Source organism: Anoplolepis gracilipes, chromosome 11 (genome assembly GCF_047496725.1).
Source record: "Anoplolepis gracilipes chromosome 11, ASM4749672v1, whole genome shotgun sequence".
In the NCBI taxonomy this organism is placed as follows: Eukaryota; Metazoa; Arthropoda; class Insecta; order Hymenoptera; family Formicidae; genus Anoplolepis; species Anoplolepis gracilipes.
The window spans coordinates 11,872,994-11,897,804 of record NC_132980.1 but is presented as its reverse complement, the minus strand read 5'-3'; the positions used below and the strand labels follow the sequence as shown (position 1 = coordinate 11,897,804).

The 24,811-nt window shown below is 29.4% G+C and overlaps 2 protein-coding genes and 1 long non-coding RNA gene across 14 annotated transcripts; 1 reads left to right on the top strand and 2 right to left on the bottom strand.

Annotated features, from left to right (window-relative positions):
- Nucleotides 1–1,288: 1,288 nt before the first annotated feature.
- Adar (adenosine deaminase acting on RNA) lies at nucleotides 1,289–12,427 on the bottom strand. 7 transcript variants are annotated; one of them, XM_072902760.1, is made up of 9 exons: nucleotides 11,722–12,427; nucleotides 8,475–8,548; nucleotides 7,916–7,951; nucleotides 7,157–7,217; nucleotides 5,701–6,531; nucleotides 5,188–5,573; nucleotides 4,783–5,077; nucleotides 4,483–4,673; nucleotides 1,289–4,346 (listed from the first exon to the last, which is right to left on the bottom strand). In XM_072902760.1, the coding sequence occupies exons 1-9, from the start codon at nucleotides 12,041–12,043 to the stop codon at nucleotides 4,248–4,250; spliced, it is 2,295 nt and encodes a 764-aa protein (XP_072758861.1). In that variant the 5' UTR covers nucleotides 12,044–12,427; the 3' UTR covers nucleotides 1,289–4,247. The 7 variants fall into 7 exon arrangements, with proteins under 7 accessions (XP_072758861.1, XP_072758864.1, XP_072758866.1 ...); XM_072902763.1 differs by lacking the exon at nucleotides 11,722–12,427 and adding an exon at nucleotides 8,621–9,078; XM_072902765.1 differs by lacking the exon at nucleotides 11,722–12,427 and adding an exon at nucleotides 8,899–9,078.
- Nucleotides 9,234–23,192, top strand: LOC140671456 (uncharacterized). Of its 5 annotated transcripts, none has more exons than XR_012047741.1 (5): nucleotides 9,234–9,370; nucleotides 9,700–9,924; nucleotides 11,752–11,865; nucleotides 20,146–20,255; nucleotides 23,062–23,192. It is a non-coding gene; the product is annotated as an uncharacterized lncRNA (long non-coding RNA). The 5 variants fall into 5 exon arrangements; XR_012047740.1 differs by having other exon boundaries at nucleotides 9,236–9,370; nucleotides 9,700–9,920; XR_012047743.1 differs by lacking the exons at nucleotides 9,234–9,370; nucleotides 9,700–9,924 and adding exons at nucleotides 10,249–10,347; nucleotides 17,938–18,143 and having other exon boundaries at nucleotides 18,277–20,255.
- Nucleotides 13,190–23,503, bottom strand: Jef (major facilitator superfamily domain-containing protein 6 jef). 2 transcript variants are annotated; one of them, XM_072902758.1, is made up of 11 exons: nucleotides 23,097–23,503; nucleotides 21,712–22,279; nucleotides 21,252–21,590; nucleotides 20,951–21,072; nucleotides 20,027–20,252; nucleotides 19,601–19,732; nucleotides 18,775–19,044; nucleotides 18,327–18,585; nucleotides 17,430–17,723; nucleotides 17,144–17,256; nucleotides 13,190–16,881 (listed from the first exon to the last, which is right to left on the bottom strand). In XM_072902758.1, exons 1-11 carry the CDS (start codon nucleotides 23,501–23,503, stop codon nucleotides 16,771–16,773), a joined length of 2,841 nt encoding a protein of 946 aa, XP_072758859.1. In that variant the 3' UTR covers nucleotides 13,190–16,770. The 2 variants fall into 2 exon arrangements, with proteins under 2 accessions (XP_072758859.1, XP_072758860.1); XM_072902759.1 differs by having other exon boundaries at nucleotides 17,191–17,256.
- Nucleotides 23,504–24,811: the final 1,308 nt, after the last annotated feature.

Sequence of the window (24,811 nt, the reverse complement as noted above, 5' to 3'; positions counted from 1 at the left end):
GAATGTCATATATATATATGAAAAGAATTGCTATAGAAATAAATTATTGCCTCTTTGAAAGATTTTATGTAATACGATTTTTATAATATAGAATATTGCAGTTGCACTCTATGATTGTATTTATATATGTGATGAAATGCATCGTTCCTAAACTTCAAACCATGTTTCATTTTATAAGATGCATTTTTTCTGTTCAAACAATAACTTGCATGAAAATTAAAATAAATTTGGAGGAGAAACATATCTCTTTCCACTTTATAGTGTTTTATAATTATGACATTTTTCATATATCTTGTTATTCCTTCTTCTTTCTAAACAAACGCTATTATACATAAATATATTAAACAATTTCTCTATTTTTTTTTCTTTATGTGCATGATGAAATGCATCGTTCCTAAACTTCAAACCATGTTTCATTTTATAAGATGCATTTTTCTGTTCAAACAATAACTTGCATGGAAATTAAAATAAATTTGGAGGAGAAACATATCTCTTTCCACTTCATAGTGTTTTATAATTATGACATTTTTCATATATCTTCTTATTCCTTCTTCTTTCTAAACAAGCGCTATTATACATAAATATATTAAACAATTTCTCTATTTTTTTTTCTTTATGTGCATTCTTTCTGAGAAAGCAAGATTATTATTATCGCTAGTTTTAAACAGGTATATTATCTTCAAAAACCTCCAATCTATTTTCTGTATGGAAAGTTTTTGTAATTATTTCTGTACATTTTATTCGAGATTGACAATATTTTATTAAAGAGTTTTACGATCGATTAACAGTATATTTAATTAATAATTAGAAACTCTTAATTTACAAAAATGTAGCAAAAATAACCTGTTATTTAAAAAAAATCGAATTATATGCTCAATATCTTTTTGCGCTTGTCATTGAATAAAAACGTAAGGAATATAGAATAAAAGAATAATAGTTTCAATATCTTGCAAATACATTTTCAATTAAATAATAAGAGTTAAGATAAATATTTTACAGAATACAAACACGTAAATATTTTATAAATTGTACAGTAATTTTGAGCTTTTAAAAAAATAAATAAATAAATAAATAAATAGAATATAGAACTATTATAAATCTTATAAACATAAAATTCGAGCGGTTTACGCTATTAGAGCAGTAAATATTATATAATTCTATGAATTATACATTATGGTAAGAAAAGGCATTGTACTATTTATGGAGAAAGAATATTTGAATATCATGTGAATGTAAAATATAGTATTATATCGTCCTTTTTTTGTTTTTTTTTTTTTTTTGTTTTCCATATGTATGTTGTACAGATAATGCGCTTGCAATTTGAGGAGACTCTACTAGCATGCTTTGTTTAACTTTTAATAAATAACAGAGAACACTTTTAACGCAAATACCGTTTCTCTAATCGCACCCGAAGATTGTGTGAAAAATGATTTGTATGTGTAGTATCGTTAAACGCGATATTAAAACACTCTTTCTATAGATGGTACGATAACTCTTCCAATTTTCTACATTCGGGGCAATATAGTGCAGATATACATTCATTTTCGCTGCCGCCATGTATCGAAACCTCTGTATCGTCCTTTTTTTTTTTTTTTTTTTTTTTTTTCACTAAATATATTTATTAGAAAACAGACAGAAAAAATAAAGCAAAATTCGTTGGTGCATAAATACAATTCTGATATCACATATTAACTCCAACATACGCGAGCCAAATTATTCATTGTATATGTTACAATCTGTTTGTCGGATGCGCACAAGAGAAGAATAATTTGAATACCTATGTTTATATAGAAAGAAAATAAGCTACTTTGTACTCGGATGTGTGATGTCGTACATAATTTAATATAATTTAAAAATAAAAACATTTCGAATATATAAATATAATTAAATTACTATATAAAAGAAACATAAAATGTATAATACAAAAAAAGCGTTGCACGTAATACTTATCGTAAAATTAATTGCATATGCAACATACTTATATATAATTAACGTCTCTTTTCTTATAAGACTTTACCCAGAAAATAAAGAATATACCTATCAGAGAAAATCATACTTAATGTTTTCTAATAATAACCTAGAATAATTCTAAAGGAAAAAAAATATATTTGGTGTTTTCGCTTTATAGTAAATTAAATCAAATAAGTTCTTTATGCAAAACTGGACCAGCACCGGGCAGTGTGTCATTACGGCAGAATTGCATTAATCATAATACTGGCACAGTGAGGCAATGACCTTAGGATTCTCTAAATATACTATTAATACTTAATCATCTGAAAAACTATGCAATCATACACGTCGCGTAAGTAATTATTATCATTTTTTTTATATATCATCCTCCCTCACTTCTACATATTTGCTTAATTTTTATATATTTATTTATATGCATTGAAAGGACTAACCAACTACCACATTAAACCGGCTGCGGACAGTTGCAGACAGTTAGTATAATTCTAATTTATATCTCACGTGCGATTCGTTCTTAATTTGCTGTTAAAAAGATCTTTTTTTAATGCAATATCTTTAAATCGTAATGATTTTTTTTGCTATAAGAAACACATATATTGAAAGCTAATAACTCTAGTTTACAAAAAATTTTTTTTTTATTATTTGGAACTAAACAAGGTATTGCTTATAGATTTTTGGATCCTGAAACGATGCTGGCACATCAAGGTTTCGAAATAATTGATGTTTAATATGCAAAAAATGCATTTTATAGGAGATGAACAAGTTCATGACTTTTGGTCAGAATTTCAAAATAACATTGACCTTTTTTACAAAAAAAAAAAAAAAAAAATTAAAATATCGCAAAAAAGCCATTTTTTTACATTCAATTTCAATTATTTTGGAAATCTGACATGCTGGTGAAATTTGGTTTGCGGCATCGTTTTTCAGCAATCAAAAATCTAAAAAAAGCACTTTGTCTGGTTTAAAATAATTTTTAGCTGTAAACTAGTGTAATTAGATTTCTGAATATAATATTAATTCTAAGCGAAAGTAAAACGGATAAACGAGAAAACGCTTACATCGCTATATAACAGAAAATTAATATACATTATTGAAACTGGTGATAAGAAATTCTGTCCCGCCTCTCTCGCCTAAACTTTGCGACGAAGTTGGTATCTTTTATGATTAAGATCCATTTTTCAGATCTGAATCCAATCACAGCCATTGAGGATGCAAAATGTGTCGCAACTTAACTCGTTGCTATAATATCTAATGCCCTACAAAAAGATCCCAAATAACATTCTCTAATTTATGGACAACAAAGTTTTAAACTTTAGATACTTTTGAACAGAAATACGCAAGATTTTGATTCATAAAGACTAGTTTTCATACACACTTATGCAGATATGTTTATTGTGAATAATACACGATGTTCGTGTCACGCTTATAAGTGTATATATATATATATATATTATTAAATGCATTACATCAATCAACAAATTATATACAATCCTATCGAAAAGAATTGCTAGACTAGTCATAAAATTTGCGTATTTCTGGCATGGAATGTTATCTGGGAATATCGTAGGTACAATGCATTCATATTATAAGACACTAATGTTGCTTCTTAAACTATATTTTAATTCAAAATTATATTCGCGAAACCGTTCCTTCAGAATTAGTTGCTTATATTACAGAAACAATTAATAAATATAATAAATATTAAATAGACTAAACTGTACGAATATATCTGTAAAATGACAAAATTACGATTTTGAGTAAGAAAATAATTTAAATAAAAAAAAATTAGTTTTTACTAAATACTTCAATTACTTCTGTTGCAAATAGCACCAAAATTTTGAAAAGTTTCAATGATAAGAAGCAATAATACGCCGACATGCACGCGGACACACATACATACAAACTATATTAATATTGAGAAATTTTTATATAGATATGTGTAATGAATGAATTAACTTTTTATCAACTATCGCTATTGATAGGTCAAAATAATATAAGCTTCTGGTGCATTTTTCTATCTACTATACTTTAGAGAACAAAACTGTTAATATTTATAAATATTTTTCGTAATATACTTTGAACACGATAAATATATTGAGATCATAATGCGCAAGATTAAGAATACATGCGCGAAATCCTACGATTTATGCTTTACTGATACCAAATTCTGCCATATTATGACACGCCGAACGAGCTATCTATTTTGCACTAGGAACTACATATTCTGTGACTTGATTTTTTGCATTATTTCTCTTGATGTTACTACTATTACGATTTAGTCAGATATCGACTTCGAACATATCTTGCTCAATCGGTTTTTTCACCCAACTTCCCAGCTGCGCTCTCACGAAAGCATCCTTCAATTGACGCTTGGCAAGCTATTGAGGGGAAAAAAAAAGAAAAAAAAAAAAGAAAAAGAAAAAATAGACGAAATATCATGTGTACCATACGTTGACATACGTTTTACACATGTATAATTATTATATTATATATATAAAAGATGTAATGACTTACCGAATAATCTTGTACTGAACATTTTGCGTCGAGATAATGGCGACAATGATTCTCATCAACATCATCTATGGTTGGAAGTTTACTTAAGAGATTAAAGAATCTTCTAAAGAATGCTTGTTTAGATATTCTAGATGGTTTTCCCAATTCATCTTTACCAGTTGTGCAATTTATGACTTCGGCTTCGCACTGCCCTAGTGTGTAACAAGAAAAAAGTTTGTTAAATAATCTTAACAATAAGTTTTGTTATAATAAATATACTTTAACCTGAAAAAAAATTGAAAATATATATTTGATACGAACCAATCGTCCAATTGACACTGTAATTAGGTGCTTTTCCAGGTTGTCTGACTTCGGAAGATGTAATTAGACTCATTAACGGTTTATTGAGTCTGTACGGCGGTGGTAAGCCCTGAATAGTATTTTCGATACGACCGCAGACTGCTCTATACATATGACTCGGGTTCAAAAGACTGCCGAGAACAATGCTGTGGAAGTAAATTGGCTCGATGAAGTGGCTTAGAAGTGCACCCTGCACACCAAGTACGTTCCACCGAGCTATTTTGTCCGAACACGACATCGTCAGCAGTCTTTGACCCTAAAAAATTTAACAAAAGTATAATTAATAAATAGTCGAAACATTTTTTATAAAAATTTATTATTATTAACTTATTATTAAAATGTAACTTTCATACAAATAATATATACCATTAGTACACCATCCCAAGTTTGAATACCCTCGTTACTTTTTACAGGAATAGTTCCTTCGCCAGATTCTATCTTGGTACGTAATTGACCTCTAGCTCGTCTGTTGGGATGTTTATCTATGGATTCGTTTTCTTCATGAGGCGAGAAAATTCTCGCGTCACCGCAAGGTGCGGTATTTATATATAAATGAAATTGGATGCCTTGTTTTAATTTGAATCCTTTTTTAATTGGCTCGAGAATAGATTCTGCACTTTTATCCTCGATGTGCAATTCTAATTGTTTGTACAGATATTCACAGAGACATCGTCGTGCTACCACTTCCGCATGACAATCATTCACAGCACCACCACTAACGCTCAAATGCTCGCCCGAAACACATTTTGTACCTTTTGCCAAAAAAGATATTTTAATAGATATATGTTAAAGGAAAAAGGAAAAAAGAAAAAGGAAAATATTTTAATATATGTTTTGTTGAAATATCATAGATAAATATGAAACAAGTTTATGCTTTACCAGTGGTGACGCATATCAGTTCCGCGTCTGATCCTTTGGTTTGCACAATACCGGCTAAAACTTTACGCCGTGCATGTTGTGGTTTGCTTTGAATAAGTTCGCTGAATTTCTGATTTACCATCTTGCCAATTTTATCGGCTAGCATTTGCGGTAAAGTCATTTGTTCTTGCCAATGTGCGGAATTTGAAAAATTCGGCAAAATGCGAACAGGTAACGGTATACAAAACGAAGAACTGTGGACGTTTCGCAATTTCGCTAATGCGGCTTTACTCGCCGCCGCTTTCGCCAATTTCTTACTTGGGCCTGTTCCTTCAAACGTTTCTCCGTCAATAGTTACCGATATCGTGAACTTTGCATAACTTTCTCCGTTATCGGATATGCAGTTATATATAACTCCCGGATATAATTCGTTGATCAACGCCACTGGACCTTTATCTAAAAATTTATTCGTATTCTTTGGCTCCTGTGTTAATGTTTTAAACGCATTGACAAGATGATTATCACGTTCTGTCACGTCGCTCGTGAAATCCGGTTCGACAGGCACAACAGGCTGGCAAGTATTAATAGCTTGATGAACCTCGGGCGCATTTCTAAATTGAATAATATTCCGTAAAGCGAGTTCAGCAGCTGCGTGTTTTGCCATCTTTTTGGTACGTCCTTTCCCTTCGTACGTCTGTCCATCAATCTGTACCGCAATTGTAAATATTGGAGCGTGTGTAGGTCCAGTTTGTCCTACCACTTTATACGTAGCTCCAGTTTTTAGCTCGTTTAATGCACATACTGCATTTTTCGGTTGTGGATTTTTATGACGTTTTTTCGCACTGCTAACATCTAATAAAAAAATAAAACAAAATTATATAATTATTATATAATTATATTGTTGTAATACTAAATATTAAACATAATAGAATATATATAAATCAAATTGACTCTTTTTTTAAAATAAATATACAAATTATACCAAATATACTAATTGTACATACAAAGTGTATACAAACATGTGGGGTGTGGTTCAAGATCGGATAGAGAACACAAAAATAATCAAAAAAGTTTTCTATAAACATATGTTATAGTTTACATCATTCTAGAGTTACAGCCATATATATGATTCAGCTGCCTACTTTTACAAATGTTTGAAATGACAATCAGCTTGAATGCAAGCATGTAAGTCGATGTATCATAGAATTCCTTACTCTTTTAAAAATTCCAAGTATTTGTTCAATCTGCTTGTTCTTATGCTTGGATTTAAGCTGAAGGTAGCCATTTCAAACATCTTCTGTATTTTTTAATTATTTTTGTGTCCTCTATCCACTCTTGAAGCAAGTTCCATATGTTTGTCTACACCCTGTGTGTGTGTGTGTGTGTGTGTGCATGCGTGCGTGCGTGCGTGCGTGTGTGTGTGTGTGTGTGTGTGTGTGTGTGTGTGTGTGTGTGTATGTGTATGTGTATTACTGACCTTCTGGATCTACTTCCGATGTTCTTTTAAGAATAGACTTTGGTGAATTTCCTTGCCCCATCTGTAAAATAATTTTAAGATAATAGTTGCGGCTATATGCTTTCTACATAAGCAAATTAATAATTCTATGGATTTTGCATTGTTTGTATTATTTTCAGTTTTGTACTATATTATTATAAAAAATCAGAGATGTAAATTAACAGAATTTGCTACAAATTTCACAAATTTTTATATTTTGATTTTGTAAAAATATTGTATCTATATGTGATATAAGAATAAATCCTTTTTATGACTAAAGAAATTAAAGAAAGATGATAGTCATAACAGATTGTTTTTTGCCTGATAAATTAATTGTGATTTATAAAGTTGCTCAGCAAAATAGTAGTCTAGATACTATGCTAGCTTCAAAGTTATTGTTAATCATAATCTATAATCAAAATGTCAAAGTCTATTATAATATATCATTTCTATAATCATATACTAATATTTTAATCTAGTATTCTTTCTTGTTAATTTCTGTTGTCTCTTTGATTCATCAATTTTAATCTATATAATATTTTTCTTCATTTTGCTCTACATTAATGTAATACATAAGGATTAAAAAGAGTTTTTAAAGACAACTAATATACATATATATCAGAGAAAGAACTAAAGTACACAACAAGTTGAATTGACAAATGACATAAGAATAATATATATTGCATGACAATATTTTTGCATTGTAATATTTTTACTTATATTGAATATATAATCCTTTACCTTGAACATTAATAGATTTGAATGGGATTGACTCATCTGCAAACAATTAATATCATTTCTCATAAACTTGTATTTTATTAGCACTGTGTACTCACTATATGAATCTAAAGAATAATTATCAATTGCATTCCACTAAATAAATTTACATTTTATTCAAGTTTTAGAACCAAAATTGGAATATATATATATATATATATATATATATATATATATATATATATATATATATATATATATATATATATATATATATTTGAAGTATATTTGTGTAATAAAATAGATGTACATATATGTACAAACTTATAATTGCTATCCAATATATTACAAGCTAATACTGGGCTTATTATATTTCTCTATCAATAATAAAATATTTTTCTTTAATTATTACATAACAAGGTTTTTTTTATATTGCATAAATCCTTTTTATAATTTTATATATATATGTATATATATATATATATATATATATATACATATTATATTATATATACATATATATATTAGGGTGGGAAGGGAGATCTTGACAGTACTAGAATTATTAAATTCAATGTCAACTCACCAAGGTTGTATTACTACTCTGCGAATTTTCCAACAATGCATTACCATTAGCGGGAATCATAGGTGCGTTGCATTCTGCAAAATCAAACGTATAAATACACGAGATATTACGAGTATCATGAAAATCAATAGAGCCGTTTCTCGTACTTGTCTGACTCGATTGTTGGTTGTTATTTAAAAACGTTAATCCAGTTGACATGATGCGTGTCTGTCACTTAAAAGAAACTTAGAAATACACAAGCGATAATAAGTGAACGCGCGCTTATAATACACCACTTATGTATTGCATTGATTTTAATTATTCTGGCATCCCGAAAATCCGCAGCGCCATTGCCGTGTTTTTTCGCGCATAATCAACCTAACCTAATCCTCGGCCCAGTCCCCTACACTCTATATTCTATATCGTTACACACTTGAAAACATACTTTATTAGACGCGATCGACCTATGCCACTTTACAGGAGGATTCCTTGTTTTTCGACACGTATAGCTGCACAAATGTCCGAAAGGTACACCATTCAATCAATACGATTTTTGTACGTACAGTTTCTATAAATTTGAACCTACTGTTTGTACATGTGTGCGTCGTGCGTGGTGCATGTGTGTGTGTGTGTGTGTGTGTGTGTGTGTGTGTGTGTGTGAAAGTACTATATACGTCATTGGCGCTAGTAACGCCGCAAGCAGCAAGGCGCTGCGAACTGTCAACGGCACCCCTCGCCCCTCCATCCTGCATCATCCTACATTAGGTAGTGGCAGTAGTGGGGGTAATGGGTGATGGGTGGTAGATAGGTGGTAGGCGGTGGGTAGGGCGGTGTACGGGTATACGTTGCGTTTTACGCGATTTTACATTCTACGAGGAAGGGTTGAGCAGGATGAGAAGAAATGAAGGATCGAGAAGGTAACATCGAGCATTCTCGAGCACACTCCGACATTTGAACATTTTTTCTAGAATCTAAGTGAAGACGCTTTTTTTTGCACATGAAAGTACATGAAACCGTGATCGATCGATTAATTAATTATACTTTTTAATCAAATTTTTTGAAATCTGCTACTCGTCTCGAATATATACGTAATCATTTTGGTAATATTTATTTTCATTATTTCATTATTAATATAATCCAGACAGCACATGTCTGTATGTCTGTGCATGTTGTCTGAGATTAATTATTTCAAGAACATGTATAGGCGAAAGTGTACTTGATGTAGTTTTCTTTTGTTTGTTTGCAGATAATATAAACTGATTATGTGTCCTCGATGATAATATTTATTCAAATCACAGTGATTTATACATGTAAATATGAATAAATATACCGTACATATAAGATGCCTAAAGAGAACATTAATGATATCGCAGAAAAGATGACTTTTTTCTTCCGATAATGGACGAGGAAAAGTTTGGAAATAGATCAGGATCGGCATGCGATCTTCAATTTCTTCCGAATAGGCTCGTAAGTACGTATAGTTATATGTACTTGTGATTGGTGAATTCAAGCTCCGAGCTATTCCGAGCGGCGCCGAACTCGGCCGAACTGCCCGGCGCAAGTTCTCCCCATCGCAAGATAGGCTTCGCTATGTATTTTGTATATTCTATGCTACGGTAGCATTGCTACGCTACCTCGCGCATCGGGCGCCACCGATATTCAAGCCAGCTCTAAATTGCGCGCCTTATTTACTGCGCAACGCATATCGCGCAGTTGTGCAAGGGGAGTAATCGTCCTGGGGCGATCAGCCCCAGTAAATAAGGCGCGCAATTTAGAGCTGGCTTGAATATCGGTGGCGCCCGATGCGCGAGGTAGCGTAGCAATGCTACCGTAGCATAGAATATACAAAATACATAGCGAAGCCTATCTTGCGATCAGTTTTGCGGTAATTTGTGTAAGTTTTTCTTTTTATCATTTTGATAATTTACCGTGACACCATTTACTTTCTTTCGCAGGTCTTGTACAAATGAAATTTCATTCGAAAGAAAAGTATATATCGTTCTTATTTAAGTTTCGAGATAGCATTCAACCTGCTGATTACGCGGGCTGTAACGGTAATTTATGCCGAAACTGTTAAAGTTCAACGCTAATATTGTAATGCTTTCGTTAAATTCATTATAAACAAAAATATTGAAATATCACAGTGTTGAACTTTACTGGCTTCGGCATAAAAGATACTGATTGCAGCCAGCATAATCAGACTTTATGAAACTACCAGGACTTTTTTTTTTTATCTCGATCGGTCTTGCGCCTTTTTCAGATATTTAAATTAAGTAACTTTTTATAATTAATTATCATATCAAATTGGTTTGTTACATTAAAATTAAAAATTAAAAAAACATCTGAATACTGTATACATAAAATATATATACATTTATTTAGAACGTTCAAAAAGTTTCAGTAAAATATAATTATTATTTTTAATTTTTATATATATTTTATATACATCAAAGGCTTAATATAATGTTATTTTTTTACATTTGATAAAGTTATTCAAATTTCATACTTTAATTTTATCTCTTTATGCAAACATATATTCTTTATGTAACACACACACACAAAATCAAGTCTAAGTATTTGACAAAAATATCGAATAATTTTATAAATTTCAGAATTAATCGAAACAAAAATTTTAACAACATTTTAAAATAATTAATATAAATTTATAAATTATTATTTATAAAAGTACATATGTGGAATAATATAATATTGAACAATACAATTATTTTTGTATTTCAAATATTATTGAATTTAATATATTGTAATATTGAGCAATTATTTTTGTATTTCAAACATTATTGAACGAAAATTTAATGTCTTTATTGTTATTTGTTTTGTTATATGTATTCGTTTTTTTTTCTTTTTTTTTTCTTTTATTATCACGTACAATGTTTAGCAATAAATTAAGAGAAAATTGACTTCAAATTGTTCCAATCTGTTAAAAGATTAAAATTGCAAGGAATCTTGTAAATACATCATCACTAAATACCAAAATGAAATATCGCAGGTGTTAAATAAAAATTATGAATGATAAATTACTTTTAATGGCATTTCTCAATTCAGAGCAGAAAGTCATATATGAGACACACAAACACACATATGAAAAATTGTATATATGAATGTGAAAAATTATATTTATTATTATTGGAATTAATACTAAACAGTTACTCTGTGTATTCATGTGTATGTACATTAATTCCAATAATAAATTATATATATATATATATTATCGCACAATTTATAAATATAAGATATTTCTTTTACTTACCGTACAACATCTTGTATTTGTTGACTATAGCTTCAACATACACAGTGTTGTGCAAACCACGTCGCACGATCTCATTGTATCCAACGCAGATAATATCCGGATCATCGGCGAATAATCCTCTATTGAAGCATTTTACAATCATACGTAAGTCCAAATGATTTATTAAGAATCGCAGTTTCTTCAACAGCCCTTTTCGTGAAAGACTTCGTAGACGAGAACGCCACGTGACGTTGCACACTCGGTAGAGACGTAACGAACGTTGCACTAATATTCCCGTCACCGTGATTACAATTTTATATAAATCTTGTTTTTGTACTTTCATTTCATATACTCTAAACGAAAATAATCACCGTTCTTCTCGGCAAATAAAGACTGTATAAAATTAGATTCTTGTTTGCGCGTTATTCAGATATCGTAGTAATAATGTGTGTGTTTCTTCGGTATCTTAATTTTATTTAAAAATATTGTGCGCTTCGATAACGATAACGACAAATTGATACGACTCGGTATCAAGAGTATATAATATCCAGCACGTATAAAATCACATCAATTTGTCGCTACTGTTATGACAAACACTGTTTCTCGTTTAATTATTAACACAGTTCATAATCCGTATTCGCGAGCGCGGATACTACAAGCATCTCTCTGGAGAGGTGATAGATAAGTCTCATGACGGAGCAATGTAAACATACCTACCACTTTCTTTTCTAAACATTATACCTGCGTCGTTGCCCTACGTGATCGTGCGTGCTTATGTGGTCTTTAGTTTACGACTCCTGGGGCAAATTATTCCGAGTAGGAACGAACATATTGATATTTTCCAAACATTAATAATTAATCAATATCCCATTTTTAAGATAAAACTTTCATTACACATGTATAAAATAAAATAACAATTATCCAATAAAATGTAAATGATGTACTTTGATTTGTACGTGTGTGTATGTGCATTTTAGTTTTATTGTTTTACTTTTATAAACTCTTTTGAAATAACACATTTACAAATCTGAGAAATTTGTCTTATAACGATAACGAAACTAGTGTTCAAATATGTATATTTACTTTGATATTTATATTCTCACACACACGCACATGCAGTCTAAATTATTGATCATTTTTCATGGATCGAGGATGCAAGTTGTTAATTAAAATTAAAATTAAAAAGCATTAATATAAATATGGCAATCAATGGGAATAATAAATACCAATTATAAGTGCAAGTGAACTGTTCTTAATTATAAGCATCCGTGATATTTGCTACATTAGGTTTACGCACGATGTTTTATGATATGTTGTTACATATAAATTTTTCTGCACTTGCTGTGTTTATACCGTCTTCTCGAAAATTTACCTGTTTTTTTTTTAAATGTTTCCCTAGAAAAGGGATTACAATAATACAATTTTTTTTACATAGTTGTGTTTCTCTTATATATATATATATATATATATATATATATATATATATATATATATATATATATATAATTTCTATGATTACATTTAACTGATTTCAGTTAGAGACATCTTTGAAATTCTATTTTAACTGTGATATGTGGTCATCCAAAGATAGCATTTATACCTTTAGATGAGTTGTGGGGTAAAAATTGATATAATACATGATACTTTGATCTTTGACAAATATTAAAAGATAGTCTGAGAGAAGCATACTTATTGAAATATCTAACAATTCTTTCCTATTAACAATTCACAAAATCTATATGTTATATATAATGAATGTTATTTACTCTGAATAAATTGTTCAATCGAATGATTATATGTTACATCAACTTAATATAAGTTAATCTATTTTAACTGAAATCAATCCAGTCAAATTTAATATTTACGTACGGAGAAATAACGACATTAACATGTGGTCTGTAAATACCATCAAAATTGAGCTATTAACAATAATATAACATATATTAAATATATAAAATAATTAACATGTTATATGAAAAATTATATATGATATAATATTCATAAAATGAACAACCCCATAAGATATTCAGAAGTCTATGTAAAAGCCATATACTTTGGCTCTATTTTCATGATACGAGTCTAATTATTACAGCATAATTTCTTTGCTAACATACACGATATATGTATATATAGATACACAATTGATAATTATCATACGTTACATAAGAGTGCGAGAGGTTGGTGCTCTATATATATAATTTATATATATATATATATATATATATATATGCGTGTCTAAAGTGTTTTCTTGGATTGGTCACTGCATGCACAAAACATTTTGTTTCAGTCTTTATAACATTGTGTAATTTAGTTATTCGTGAAACATTGATATTGCGTGTGATGACCGATACAAGAAATATCACTTGTGGCATTACACACGTGTGTGTAGTATTTCATAAAGCGTACTTTAACCATCAATGATTTGAAGGAAAAAAGAGGAATAGGAGATTATTTTTCGATAAAAAATAAAGTTTTATCAATCGCAAATATATATATATGTAGAGAGTATCACGATTAGAAAATTGCTAATAATAGTTTTGTTAGTTTGTTAGTTAAATCCTTTCATTATCGGTCAATATGTACGATTTAGAAAATACTACATATTATTTATTATTTTGTATGTTTAATTATCTTAGAATTCGGTAGAGACGTTACATAGTTTTATTATATTTATCGTGTGCCTTGAGTAAATGAGTTTCTTCGTAGAAGCGTAAAATTAAAAACGATTTTTATTTCCGATGCTAATTATGGAATTATATATGGAAGATATTATAATATCGATTCCATAAGAAATTTTTCTGGGGGACTCCTATAATCTTTATATATTTGTATATGTATGTGTGTGTCTGTATTTTACTACTAATTCCAATTTTTTCTTTCAACAATATACACAGTTGTCACAACATATATCTTATACATATAATAAAAGTATATATTATTTAATAGATTCTAAAGAGAAGTTTTAAATGGATATTTGGAAATAACGATCAACAATCTGTTTAAAAACAGAAAACAAGTGTGATATATAGTAAAATCTATGATATTCTAGAATATTTACAAGTAATTGTTCTTAATTAATTTATTTTTATCCTCTTTTTTTTTTAATTATCGCCAATAGAATAGTGAATCGATTACAGTATCGATAACGCATTCGTCGCGTCAAGTTTAATCTTTCAGGCCTTCTAGTTTTGCAATCTTGTATAATAAACTTTTATTTATTTTCTATTGATCTAAATGCGGTTCATTCAGATAAAATCTCAGACTATGGATTTATTATCGTATATATTAATTTTTCTAGATTCTTTTATCATTTTATGTATTTTCGAGATATTGAATTACTTTTCCAAAGTAAATCTGATAGTTTGCAATTTAGCCACTTTGCTAAATTGTAAACACTGATTACTCGTATCATTTCTCACTTTTTTAATAAGTGCCATTTAAAGCCAGTTGCTTAAAAGTCATTCCATAAGATGCATTGATATTTATATCTATATATAATTTATATATACTATTATAAAACAATCGTATAATAACGTAATCCTAACATGAAAGAATTTTTAAGACTAGAACGTATTATAAATTTCTAAAAAAAATTGACAGTGAAAATTAATCTTAATATATTTTTATATGTTTATGATATATATCATATATGACTTATGATAATATTATAGTTTATAAAATGATATTTTAAATACGTATAAGAAGTAAATATCGCTCAAATAATAGAAAGTATTTTGTTATTTCATAGTCCTTACATTCGGTAAAACATCTATTCAAATTAAGAAGTTAACATTATTTCACGCGAATTAAACTAACTTTTTTTTTCTTTTCAATCATTCAAAAGTGTAGATGAAAAAGAACGGACAGTTTTAAAAAACAGAAATAATATTGCATAGGGTATCAGGAAACTTTCGATAGGCACTTTCAATTAATTGGATCAATTTAGTCTTATCTTTAATTCCCTGATACTCTAAAATTTGTGAACATCTATTAGAAAGTTAAAAGAAAACAATATATAAAAAAAAAAACAAGTGAGAGGACGATAATATAAGGCTGTCGTAAGATTTCGTAGATCTATAGAATACGTCATTAAAAACATTGGTTCATTCTTTACGCTCATCCACAAATATTTGTTATTTTATCACATCGTATCTCAACATATCGTATAATATAGACGAGATACGCATTCATACATACATACGCATACATACACATACATAGGCATGCTCGCAAATCTCCATATATAACACATACACACGCGCATATATATAGAAAAGCACATTAATGTTTAATAACATAGCTTGTTAAATTATTACTGAATTTAAAAACTAAATCTTTCTTAATGATAATAATGATACAATTAATTATGCTATAAATAAGAATTAATGACTTTGCGAATTAAAGCTCCCCCCAAAAAAAGAAGTAAAATTTTATTTATTTTAAAGTAAATATTTAGATTTCTAATATTTAATGTTTGAAATGTTGAAGATGTACATATTTTAAAATCTTGCAATAAAAATTAAGAAAGAAGAATGATTTTGTATCGTATAAGCATATTAATTGATTATGGAAAAAATATATTTTAAATTAAATACATATTTTAAATAAAAAAACAAAATTTAAATATAAAAGATCTTTCAATCATAGATATGTTAGATTGACATTAGTTCAACTATTAGAGATGATTTAGTAACATCACATTGCGATAATAACAATTGCAATAAATGATTATTTTATATAAACATTTTGCTAAGAAAATTGCAATCGAATTGATCGAGTAATATGTTGTTATAATTTAAAACTATGAAAATAAGGCATTTTATGTGTGTCTTCATCATTTATGTATTTTGCGCGTGCGCATGTATTTATATGTATATATACGCAAATACATAGCATATGAATTCATGCACGCATGTGTATACATGTGCGTATATATACATATATTTAAATTTGTGTATGTATACGTTATTATTTATGTTATAATTTATCAGTAATATTTTTTTAATTGTCCACATTTTTTTAGTGTATCGATCATAAGTAACAAATCTCATATGTCGATAAATTGAGTTGTTACCAGTCGTAGTCGTGTTGATGAAAAGGATTGGTGCATGGTTGTTGGGCATGTAGTTGAATAGTTGGTTTTACGACATCGAATTCCCTACCCACCACTTCATTGTAGATCTATCACACAAACAGGAAAGTATCTCATCAGTTTTCACTGTATAATATATATCTCAGTGGAATTTATTAATATTCTCGTGGCAAAGTATAGATAGGATTTCTTGTTCAGTGAGTTTTGGAGAGAAGCCTTTTAAAGCCTTTTAGGAGAGATGCAGGCAATGAAATATAAAGAATCTTTTTCTGCTATCTTTTTTTTTTTTTTTATCAATAGAAATATTGCATCCTCTTGCTGGACGTCTTAATTAGAATGGTTTTACTGAACCTGGAAGCTCCTACGAATATACTCGTCCTCTCCTTTGCCAGTCATACCGTAATTATATCCACCTTCGCCGCCACCTCCGCCATTTAAGAATGGGTTTGTTGGATTGCCAGGACCTGTGCGAATAAAAAATTATAAGGTTTGAATGAAGAAAATAAGGAAACAGTCAGCTTAAAATAATTAACTGCGAAAGTCGATAAAAACTTCTCTTCAATTCTCTGACAGAGAGATTCTTTCTTTCTATTTCCGAATCATTACGAATATAATCGCGAATAGAATAGTTTCTCACCTCCATTAGCACCGGGTACGGCCAGATTCCCACCAGCAGTTTGATAAGTAGCACCGTAACCTGCATCTTGATTAGCTAGTTCATGTAAGCGGGTAGAACTTAGGGCTCTAGGTATAGCATTACTCGGTACACCATGTGGTGCTAAATGAGTAGCTTCGGCTACTTGATGCGGATCTTCCGTTTGCGGTAACTCAGATACAAAACCAGTATCTTTTCTATAGAAATTGATGAAGACAAATACTGCTAGGACAATGATGCAAATGAGACCGTACGCTCGGAAAGTTGCAGTCGTACCTGTACATTGAATATATGTGAATATGAATATTTATATGTATATGTTATTTTATATGTTAAATGAATCAACATGACACATTATCGTCATTACAAAATTAATATCAAAGATTTCTATATGTATCATCACATATTAAATTAAGATTTACATAAATTATATTTAAATTATTCCCTTAGATGTGATTTCTTTATATAAAAACTAATAACTTATTATTAGACTTGCAGACACACGCATCATGCATACATATGTAAATGTATTACAAAAATGTAACGAGAAGAAAGAAAGTAAATTCTGGAGATGAGACAGAATGAACAGCGGGTATCTCGAAGGAGTATGGAAGAACAAATTAAAGAGTACATAGCCAAGAATTGTTGGAAAATAAACAAACAAATAAGATAGAGATTGAGATTGAATTTTAAAATGTAATAAAAAAACAAATGGAAAAATTAAAAATCCGCAGATAAAATGATTTTAAATAGATATATAAACGTGATCAACACATGTAAAAAATGCAATAATATAAAATTGCTTGGGTTTTGAATTAATCATTTGCAGAAAACTATACATTATTTGATAGAAACATACATTGGATATTAAAAATTTACCATAAGCTGCGACAAACATGCCACCAATTACCGCACCGCATCCTCTTCCAAGCCCATGATGAAGTCCCTGAAGAACACCCTGTGCGCTCGAACGTAACTGTGATGGTGTATTATGGGCGATGTAACTACAGCATGCCGCCCATACAGCCGCATGTGTAATACCCTGAATGAACTCGAAGGGCAATACCCACCATGGATTTCTAAGCCAAGATATATAAAGGAATCGAAGTATATTTCCGCCTAGACCCAAACACAATACCTGAAATATAAGTTATAAATATTTTATATTATTTTCAATTGAGTATACAAAAGTATGTGAGGCGTTCACAGAAAGAGTTTTCAATCGCATTTTTTCTTAGAAAATAAAACGAAAAATATTAGAAAACTATTGTTTTCAATACTTTATCTTGTTAATATATTGAAAGCGATTAATCTTATAGTTGTGTACCTTTACATGTCCGATCTGTCGAATAAGTTTAAAACTGAAAAAGTATGCGAAGATTTCGGAAATGTGATTGATTACTGATGCAACGCCAAACAGAGTTGGTGAACCACCGTAATCTTGAAGATGCCAGAAAAGGAAAGTGAAGATCAATCCTATGCCAAATCCCATAAACCACGCGACGAAAAGAAATGAGGCACATTTCAAATCCTTGAATTGTTTCAACACTGTCACCCATTCTGGTATTTCTCGTGTGGTTTGTGCAAACATTTTAGTCTAAAATTAAAAAGTCATTACATAATTATAATACGAATAATATAGTATAAGACTTTTTTTCATACAAGATCACACGATCGAGATGAATAAACTTGAAAAATATATTTGCATATTTTAATTTTGTTAATTAATAAAATGCTAATTTAAACTAGATAAATCTTAGATTTACTATAAATCTCGATATAAATAAAATATACGTGTATCTATTTATTTTGATTAAAAATTCAAAGTGTGGAAAGACTCTACTGGTAAAATTTGATTATGTTCCATTTTTTTCGGAGAAAGTTTAATAACAAAATTTGAGATGAAATTGAAAAATTTAATGCAACAATAGTATTGTATTTTCATTAATTTAACAGATTAATTTTTAATTTAATATAGAATTTAAAATAGAAACATGACATTGACCAAATTAAATATAAAGCTAATAAAGAAGAAAAAAAAATAGTTGGTGAACATTAACGTAATGAGATACTTATTTGTTGCTATCGTATATTTTATGTTTGTGCATCTTGGAATAAACTATATGTATATCTTGATAAAAATTGATATAGACCTTTCCTTCGGGAGGTTGAGGTTTAGGATCTACAGCAGCGGAAGAATCTTGAAGTCCAGGAAGATTAAGCTGCTGAGACAATTGACTTTGCAGTTTTTCTTCCTGCGTTGGCTCAGCTGGACCCATCACTTCCTAAATTAAATTAACAAAATTATCATATTAAACATAAACCTTTAAATAGTAAATATATATATAAGATTATAAATAATTGATGTAAGAATCCTGCTTAAAGAAAATTCTTGTTTAAAGAAGAGAAAAGGTAAAAAATGAAAAATTTATCAAGTATGTTGAATAGAAGGTTTTATCTTTATAAACTGAGAAGGTGATCTAATTAATATGAATCTTTTAGTAAAATTTTTAAGCAGGAATATTTTATTGTAATAGAATATTCCTGCTTGAAATAAACGGATATTAAAATAAACTTACTTGTGGATACTCAGTAGATTCATACTTGAAATTAATTTGCGTCGCTGTTATTAGTGCGGCACCCATTAAAACGCTGAATATTGCAAAACAAATTGTATAATTTTTTTCTCTTTCATCAGGTTTACAAGGGTGATCCGGAAATGCAGTGCTATGATCAAGAGCAATTCCAACAAAGAACATAGCCAAACCCCATCCAAGACTTCCAAACATCCGCTGATGGCCATATCTGGTTAGTAAAATGTATTAATCTTAAGATTATTAAACATGTGATCTCAAACACAATCATTTTTAAACTGGAAATAGCAAGAAGATATGTCTGTTGGAAACAATTTAGTCTCGAATTGACTTAATTTTTAATCTCGAAAAATAAAATAAATGTCATTATTTTAAGTTTTATTATAATCAGATGATATATTATTATATAATAAGATAATACTGCGTATAATTAAATGATAAAAAATTAAATTGACTCTCTGCTTTTCTACATAAACAACTTTATAATTCATAATACATTCATAAAATAGAATCGAATTTAAATCTAAACTTTAGCTTTTGTTTTAAATGTTATTGTTTACTTTTTTTAGTTTAAAAAATAAAAAATTTCCCATTAAATATATATATATATGTTTTAAATTTTGTTAACATTACATTCTTTTTTTTTTAATCTTTATCTCTGTCTTTCGCAGTTATTTTTTACTCTAATTATTTTCTTATTAAAATTATGGAGATTAATTTGAAACGCAAAAGTAACTGGCAATCGACATATACATTTTATGTAGTTTTTTGTCATCCGAGTTTGAAAAATAATGTATAGTTATAATTTTAGTTTTATTTTTAATTACAATATCGTAAATAATTAATTGTTGAAAATATCAAAAAGACATATCTTCTTAAACATAAGCTAAAAAAATATATTGATATTACCTATCAGCATCTTCACCAAGTAAAGTGATAACAGCTGAATCAGCTAAAGTTATAGCAGGTGCAGAAAAAAATTCTCCGACTACTACCAACAATAGCAGAAGAAAGAAGGTTTTTTGAATATCCTAAAATTATATTTAATCAACATATTATTAAAGTATTATTACTATATTTTTCATCTGCAGATCTTTCTCAATATGCTACATTAATTAGTTACGTTTCTGTTTTTACTCTCTACACAAAGATGTAAATTATTATTTCCAAGATTGTTTACCATAAAATGAGAGTCAAGTGTATAACTTACCGGTAATCTATAAACTATGGAACTAAAGAGTGGTTTCACCCAGCCTTTATTTTCCTTTTCGTTATAATTGGCAGCATAAGTAACTGATAAAGGAGACAATTGATTCTGTCCAAAAATCGTGCCATGAAGCGTTCTTATGCTTCTGCGACTTCTCATTAATGGCATATCCATACTTCCTTCGCTTTCCTCCTCATCGTCATTAATTTTGATATTGTTCAAAAATGTTAGCTTCTTTTCTACGTCTCGTTTGACCATTATTTTTTCCGGTGGAGGTTTCACACGTGTCTTAGTACGAACATGAGCTTTCTTTGGAACTGCTCTATCCATTATTTGTTCATTCTATATAAAATAAATAAATATATATATATATATATATATATATATATATATATATGAATTAAATATTGATTTTACGATTATTATATTTATGTTATACATGTAGGATAAAAATTATGTATACCTTCATGAAACGTTTATACTCCAAGATATCGGCTGGACGATTTTTCTTTTGCAATGACTCCAAATCGATTGTCTTTGAATCTGAATCGACATCATCTTCCAGTACTAAATATCTAACATTTTCCATGTTGCTTTTATCCGTGAGAGATATTTGTCTCTTGACTCTGTTGTTTTCCAAATCATATGCAATAGAACCGTCATTATTGAAACTTGTAATATCATTTTTTCCGACGTCAAAAAGCGTTTCGAACATATTAAGTTCTTTCAAAGAATTTGGTTTTTTCGTATAATCTAATATTTCATTATCATCTGTACTTCGTCGTAATCTTTCAAAGACGACGTTAGACGCAATCTCCAGATACTCTTCTTTATTTTCAGGATAATATAATTCATCCAAATCGGTCGATCTTTTTACAATTCTTTGTTCTCTACTGGATGCTTCCAGATAATAAGTATCATTTGATCTAACCATGCAAGAAGTTGGTGGTGGCTGAACGAAACCCAATGGTAGAGTGAAAATAATCCAGCAAGAAAGAGAAGCTAATAGAATAAGTTTGCCTTTTTGCCATCTGTAAATAAGAAAAAGAGATACACATTATCTTTTTAATTATCTTATTTTTTTAATTTCTTGTTCTAATTTGTAATGTTGTATATAGCTAATTTTCTGGTATGTGTACATATACGTCTGTGTGTATCATATTTATGGACAAATAATAATAAATTTAATTATATTATTTAGAAACTATGATTCTATATTAAAAAGGAATAAGACAAAAAGTCACATACACACATACAAAATTTAGACTGGATTTTATTACGTTATTGTACACGTAATTCTGAATCTACATTCAAATGGCCGCACTGTCAATTAGAGGAAAATATGTGCTATAATTTTATATAATAATTCTAGATTAAGCACTATTTATTAAAAGAAATTATAAACACAATATAGATATATTACTTAAAATGCATGAGAAAATTTGGAAAATTAACAGTAAGCGAATCGAACAATCGCAGTTACATATTTTCGAAAAAAAATCGTTATATCGATAAACTTATTACATAATAAAAAAAGATATATATCTATTTTTTATGTATTAAGTGACTTTATTCTCGAGTAAAGTCTCTTGCGCACGATTCTATGTGTAAATATGTGACGAATGCTGAATTTACATTTATGCAACTTTAAATTAATGTTTGAAAATATATTCGCAATCTCAATAAAATTACCATAATTTGATCTTTATATTACGTTTTTTACGAAACCATATGGCAATACTGTAATCTTGCTCTTTGATCGACAATCTTTTAATGTTGATGTATAATGCATATATTTTCATCTAAATTACAGCGCCATGTAAGAAGGCAGTACAGACATAATCTCACCTGTCGGCCAAGGATCCCCAAAAAGGAGCGCTGAGAAACTCGATAAATGGCCTAAGACCAATGAGAAGACCGCACTGTCCGGCGTTCATACCCATTTGCTTAAAATATACTCCCATAAGCGGAAACAAAGAACCGAAGGCCGAGTAGAAGAAAAAGTAGAAAGTCTTCACGGTAAGGAGTTCTTGATCGACGGCGCCGAAGAGATACTCCAAGATATCGCTCTTGCCGCGTATCTTATGCGTGGCTTCCTTCGGTTGAGGATACGCGGTAGGGTCGACCTCACCCTCGGCTTGCGGATCCACCATCGGTCTAGCGCTCGGAACTTGAGGGAGAACCCTACTTGTTGGTTCCACATTGGATGCATCGTTCGATGCTCCATAGTAATCCTCGTGTCCATAGTTCTGCATGATTCTTTCTATTTGCTTTCACGCTCGGAAGCGCTCGCGATAGAGCGTAATTTTAGCTACCAATGGAACACGTTCACCGAACAAAATATAAGATCGCAAAGTCTGTTCACGGAGCTCATGGAGCAACCGTTGTTCTCTTTTTTCGTCACCTCTATGTAGACTCTCCGATTATATCAACTGCCAAACCGGTACCCTTCGCGGTCAAATCGATGTTGAGCTGCATGGGGCAGCTTTGCTTCCAAAATCGATAAATACGCTATTGCGCCGGCGTAACACTTTTACCCTCTTACTACCCCTACCGACACGATATGTGCCTTAATGTCATATCGACGTGGCTAGTCTTTCGGCGAATACTATTTTTGTTTTTCCTCTAATTTATCTGTCATTTTATAACTCGTCAAGTCTTTTCTCTTCTTCAAAAGATGGTAGAATAATTTCTACACATCAGAGTTTATTCGGCTATATTTGATCTAATTTTTAGAGAATTAGGTTCAATTTTTTACCAGACGGTAGAATAATTTCTACACAGAGTTTATTCGACTATATTTGATCTAATTTTTAGAGAATTAGGTTCAATTTTTTACCAGATACTCATCAAAAATAGAATATTTTAATATATCATTTAATGAATTTTATGTTTATAAATGATTAACGACATTATAAGACATCGCAACTAAAACACATTTAAACTAAAAAAAACTAATTATTTTATTTATTTTATAATTGATGAAAGATGAAAAAGAAAATGGAGAATTTTGTTTCTGAAGAAGAAGCAACGTTTTTTTTTTTCTTATTAAATTCTTTAGAAATTTTATTACTGGATATTGAAATCAGAAATCGTTAAAAGACAATTATATTTTGTATTTTCACCATTTTGATATTGACTACATGTGATTGTTAAAATATTAGGATTAAATAAATATTAACTAAAGATTTTCTTTAATTCGTCACAAGTGCTTTATGTTTCGATTGTTTATGACTCCGAAATTATTAAAATCTTGACATTCTTATTGAAAAAAAGTCTATGCCAAATTTGACAAGGAATTTATTATTAATACGGTAACAAGTTCTTTGTGCATTGTTTTATAATATTAATTTTTTCAAACTATAAGACATTGTATATAAAGTATTTTGTGATGTATGGAGAGAAACAAAAACAGCCTCATTTAATGAAAGAAAATAAATAATAATCGCTTTATTGCATCGTCATATTAGCTTATATAAATATAGATTGAGATTAAATAATTATAATTATAAATAATTATAATATTATAATTAATTATAACATTATAATTAATTTATTAATTA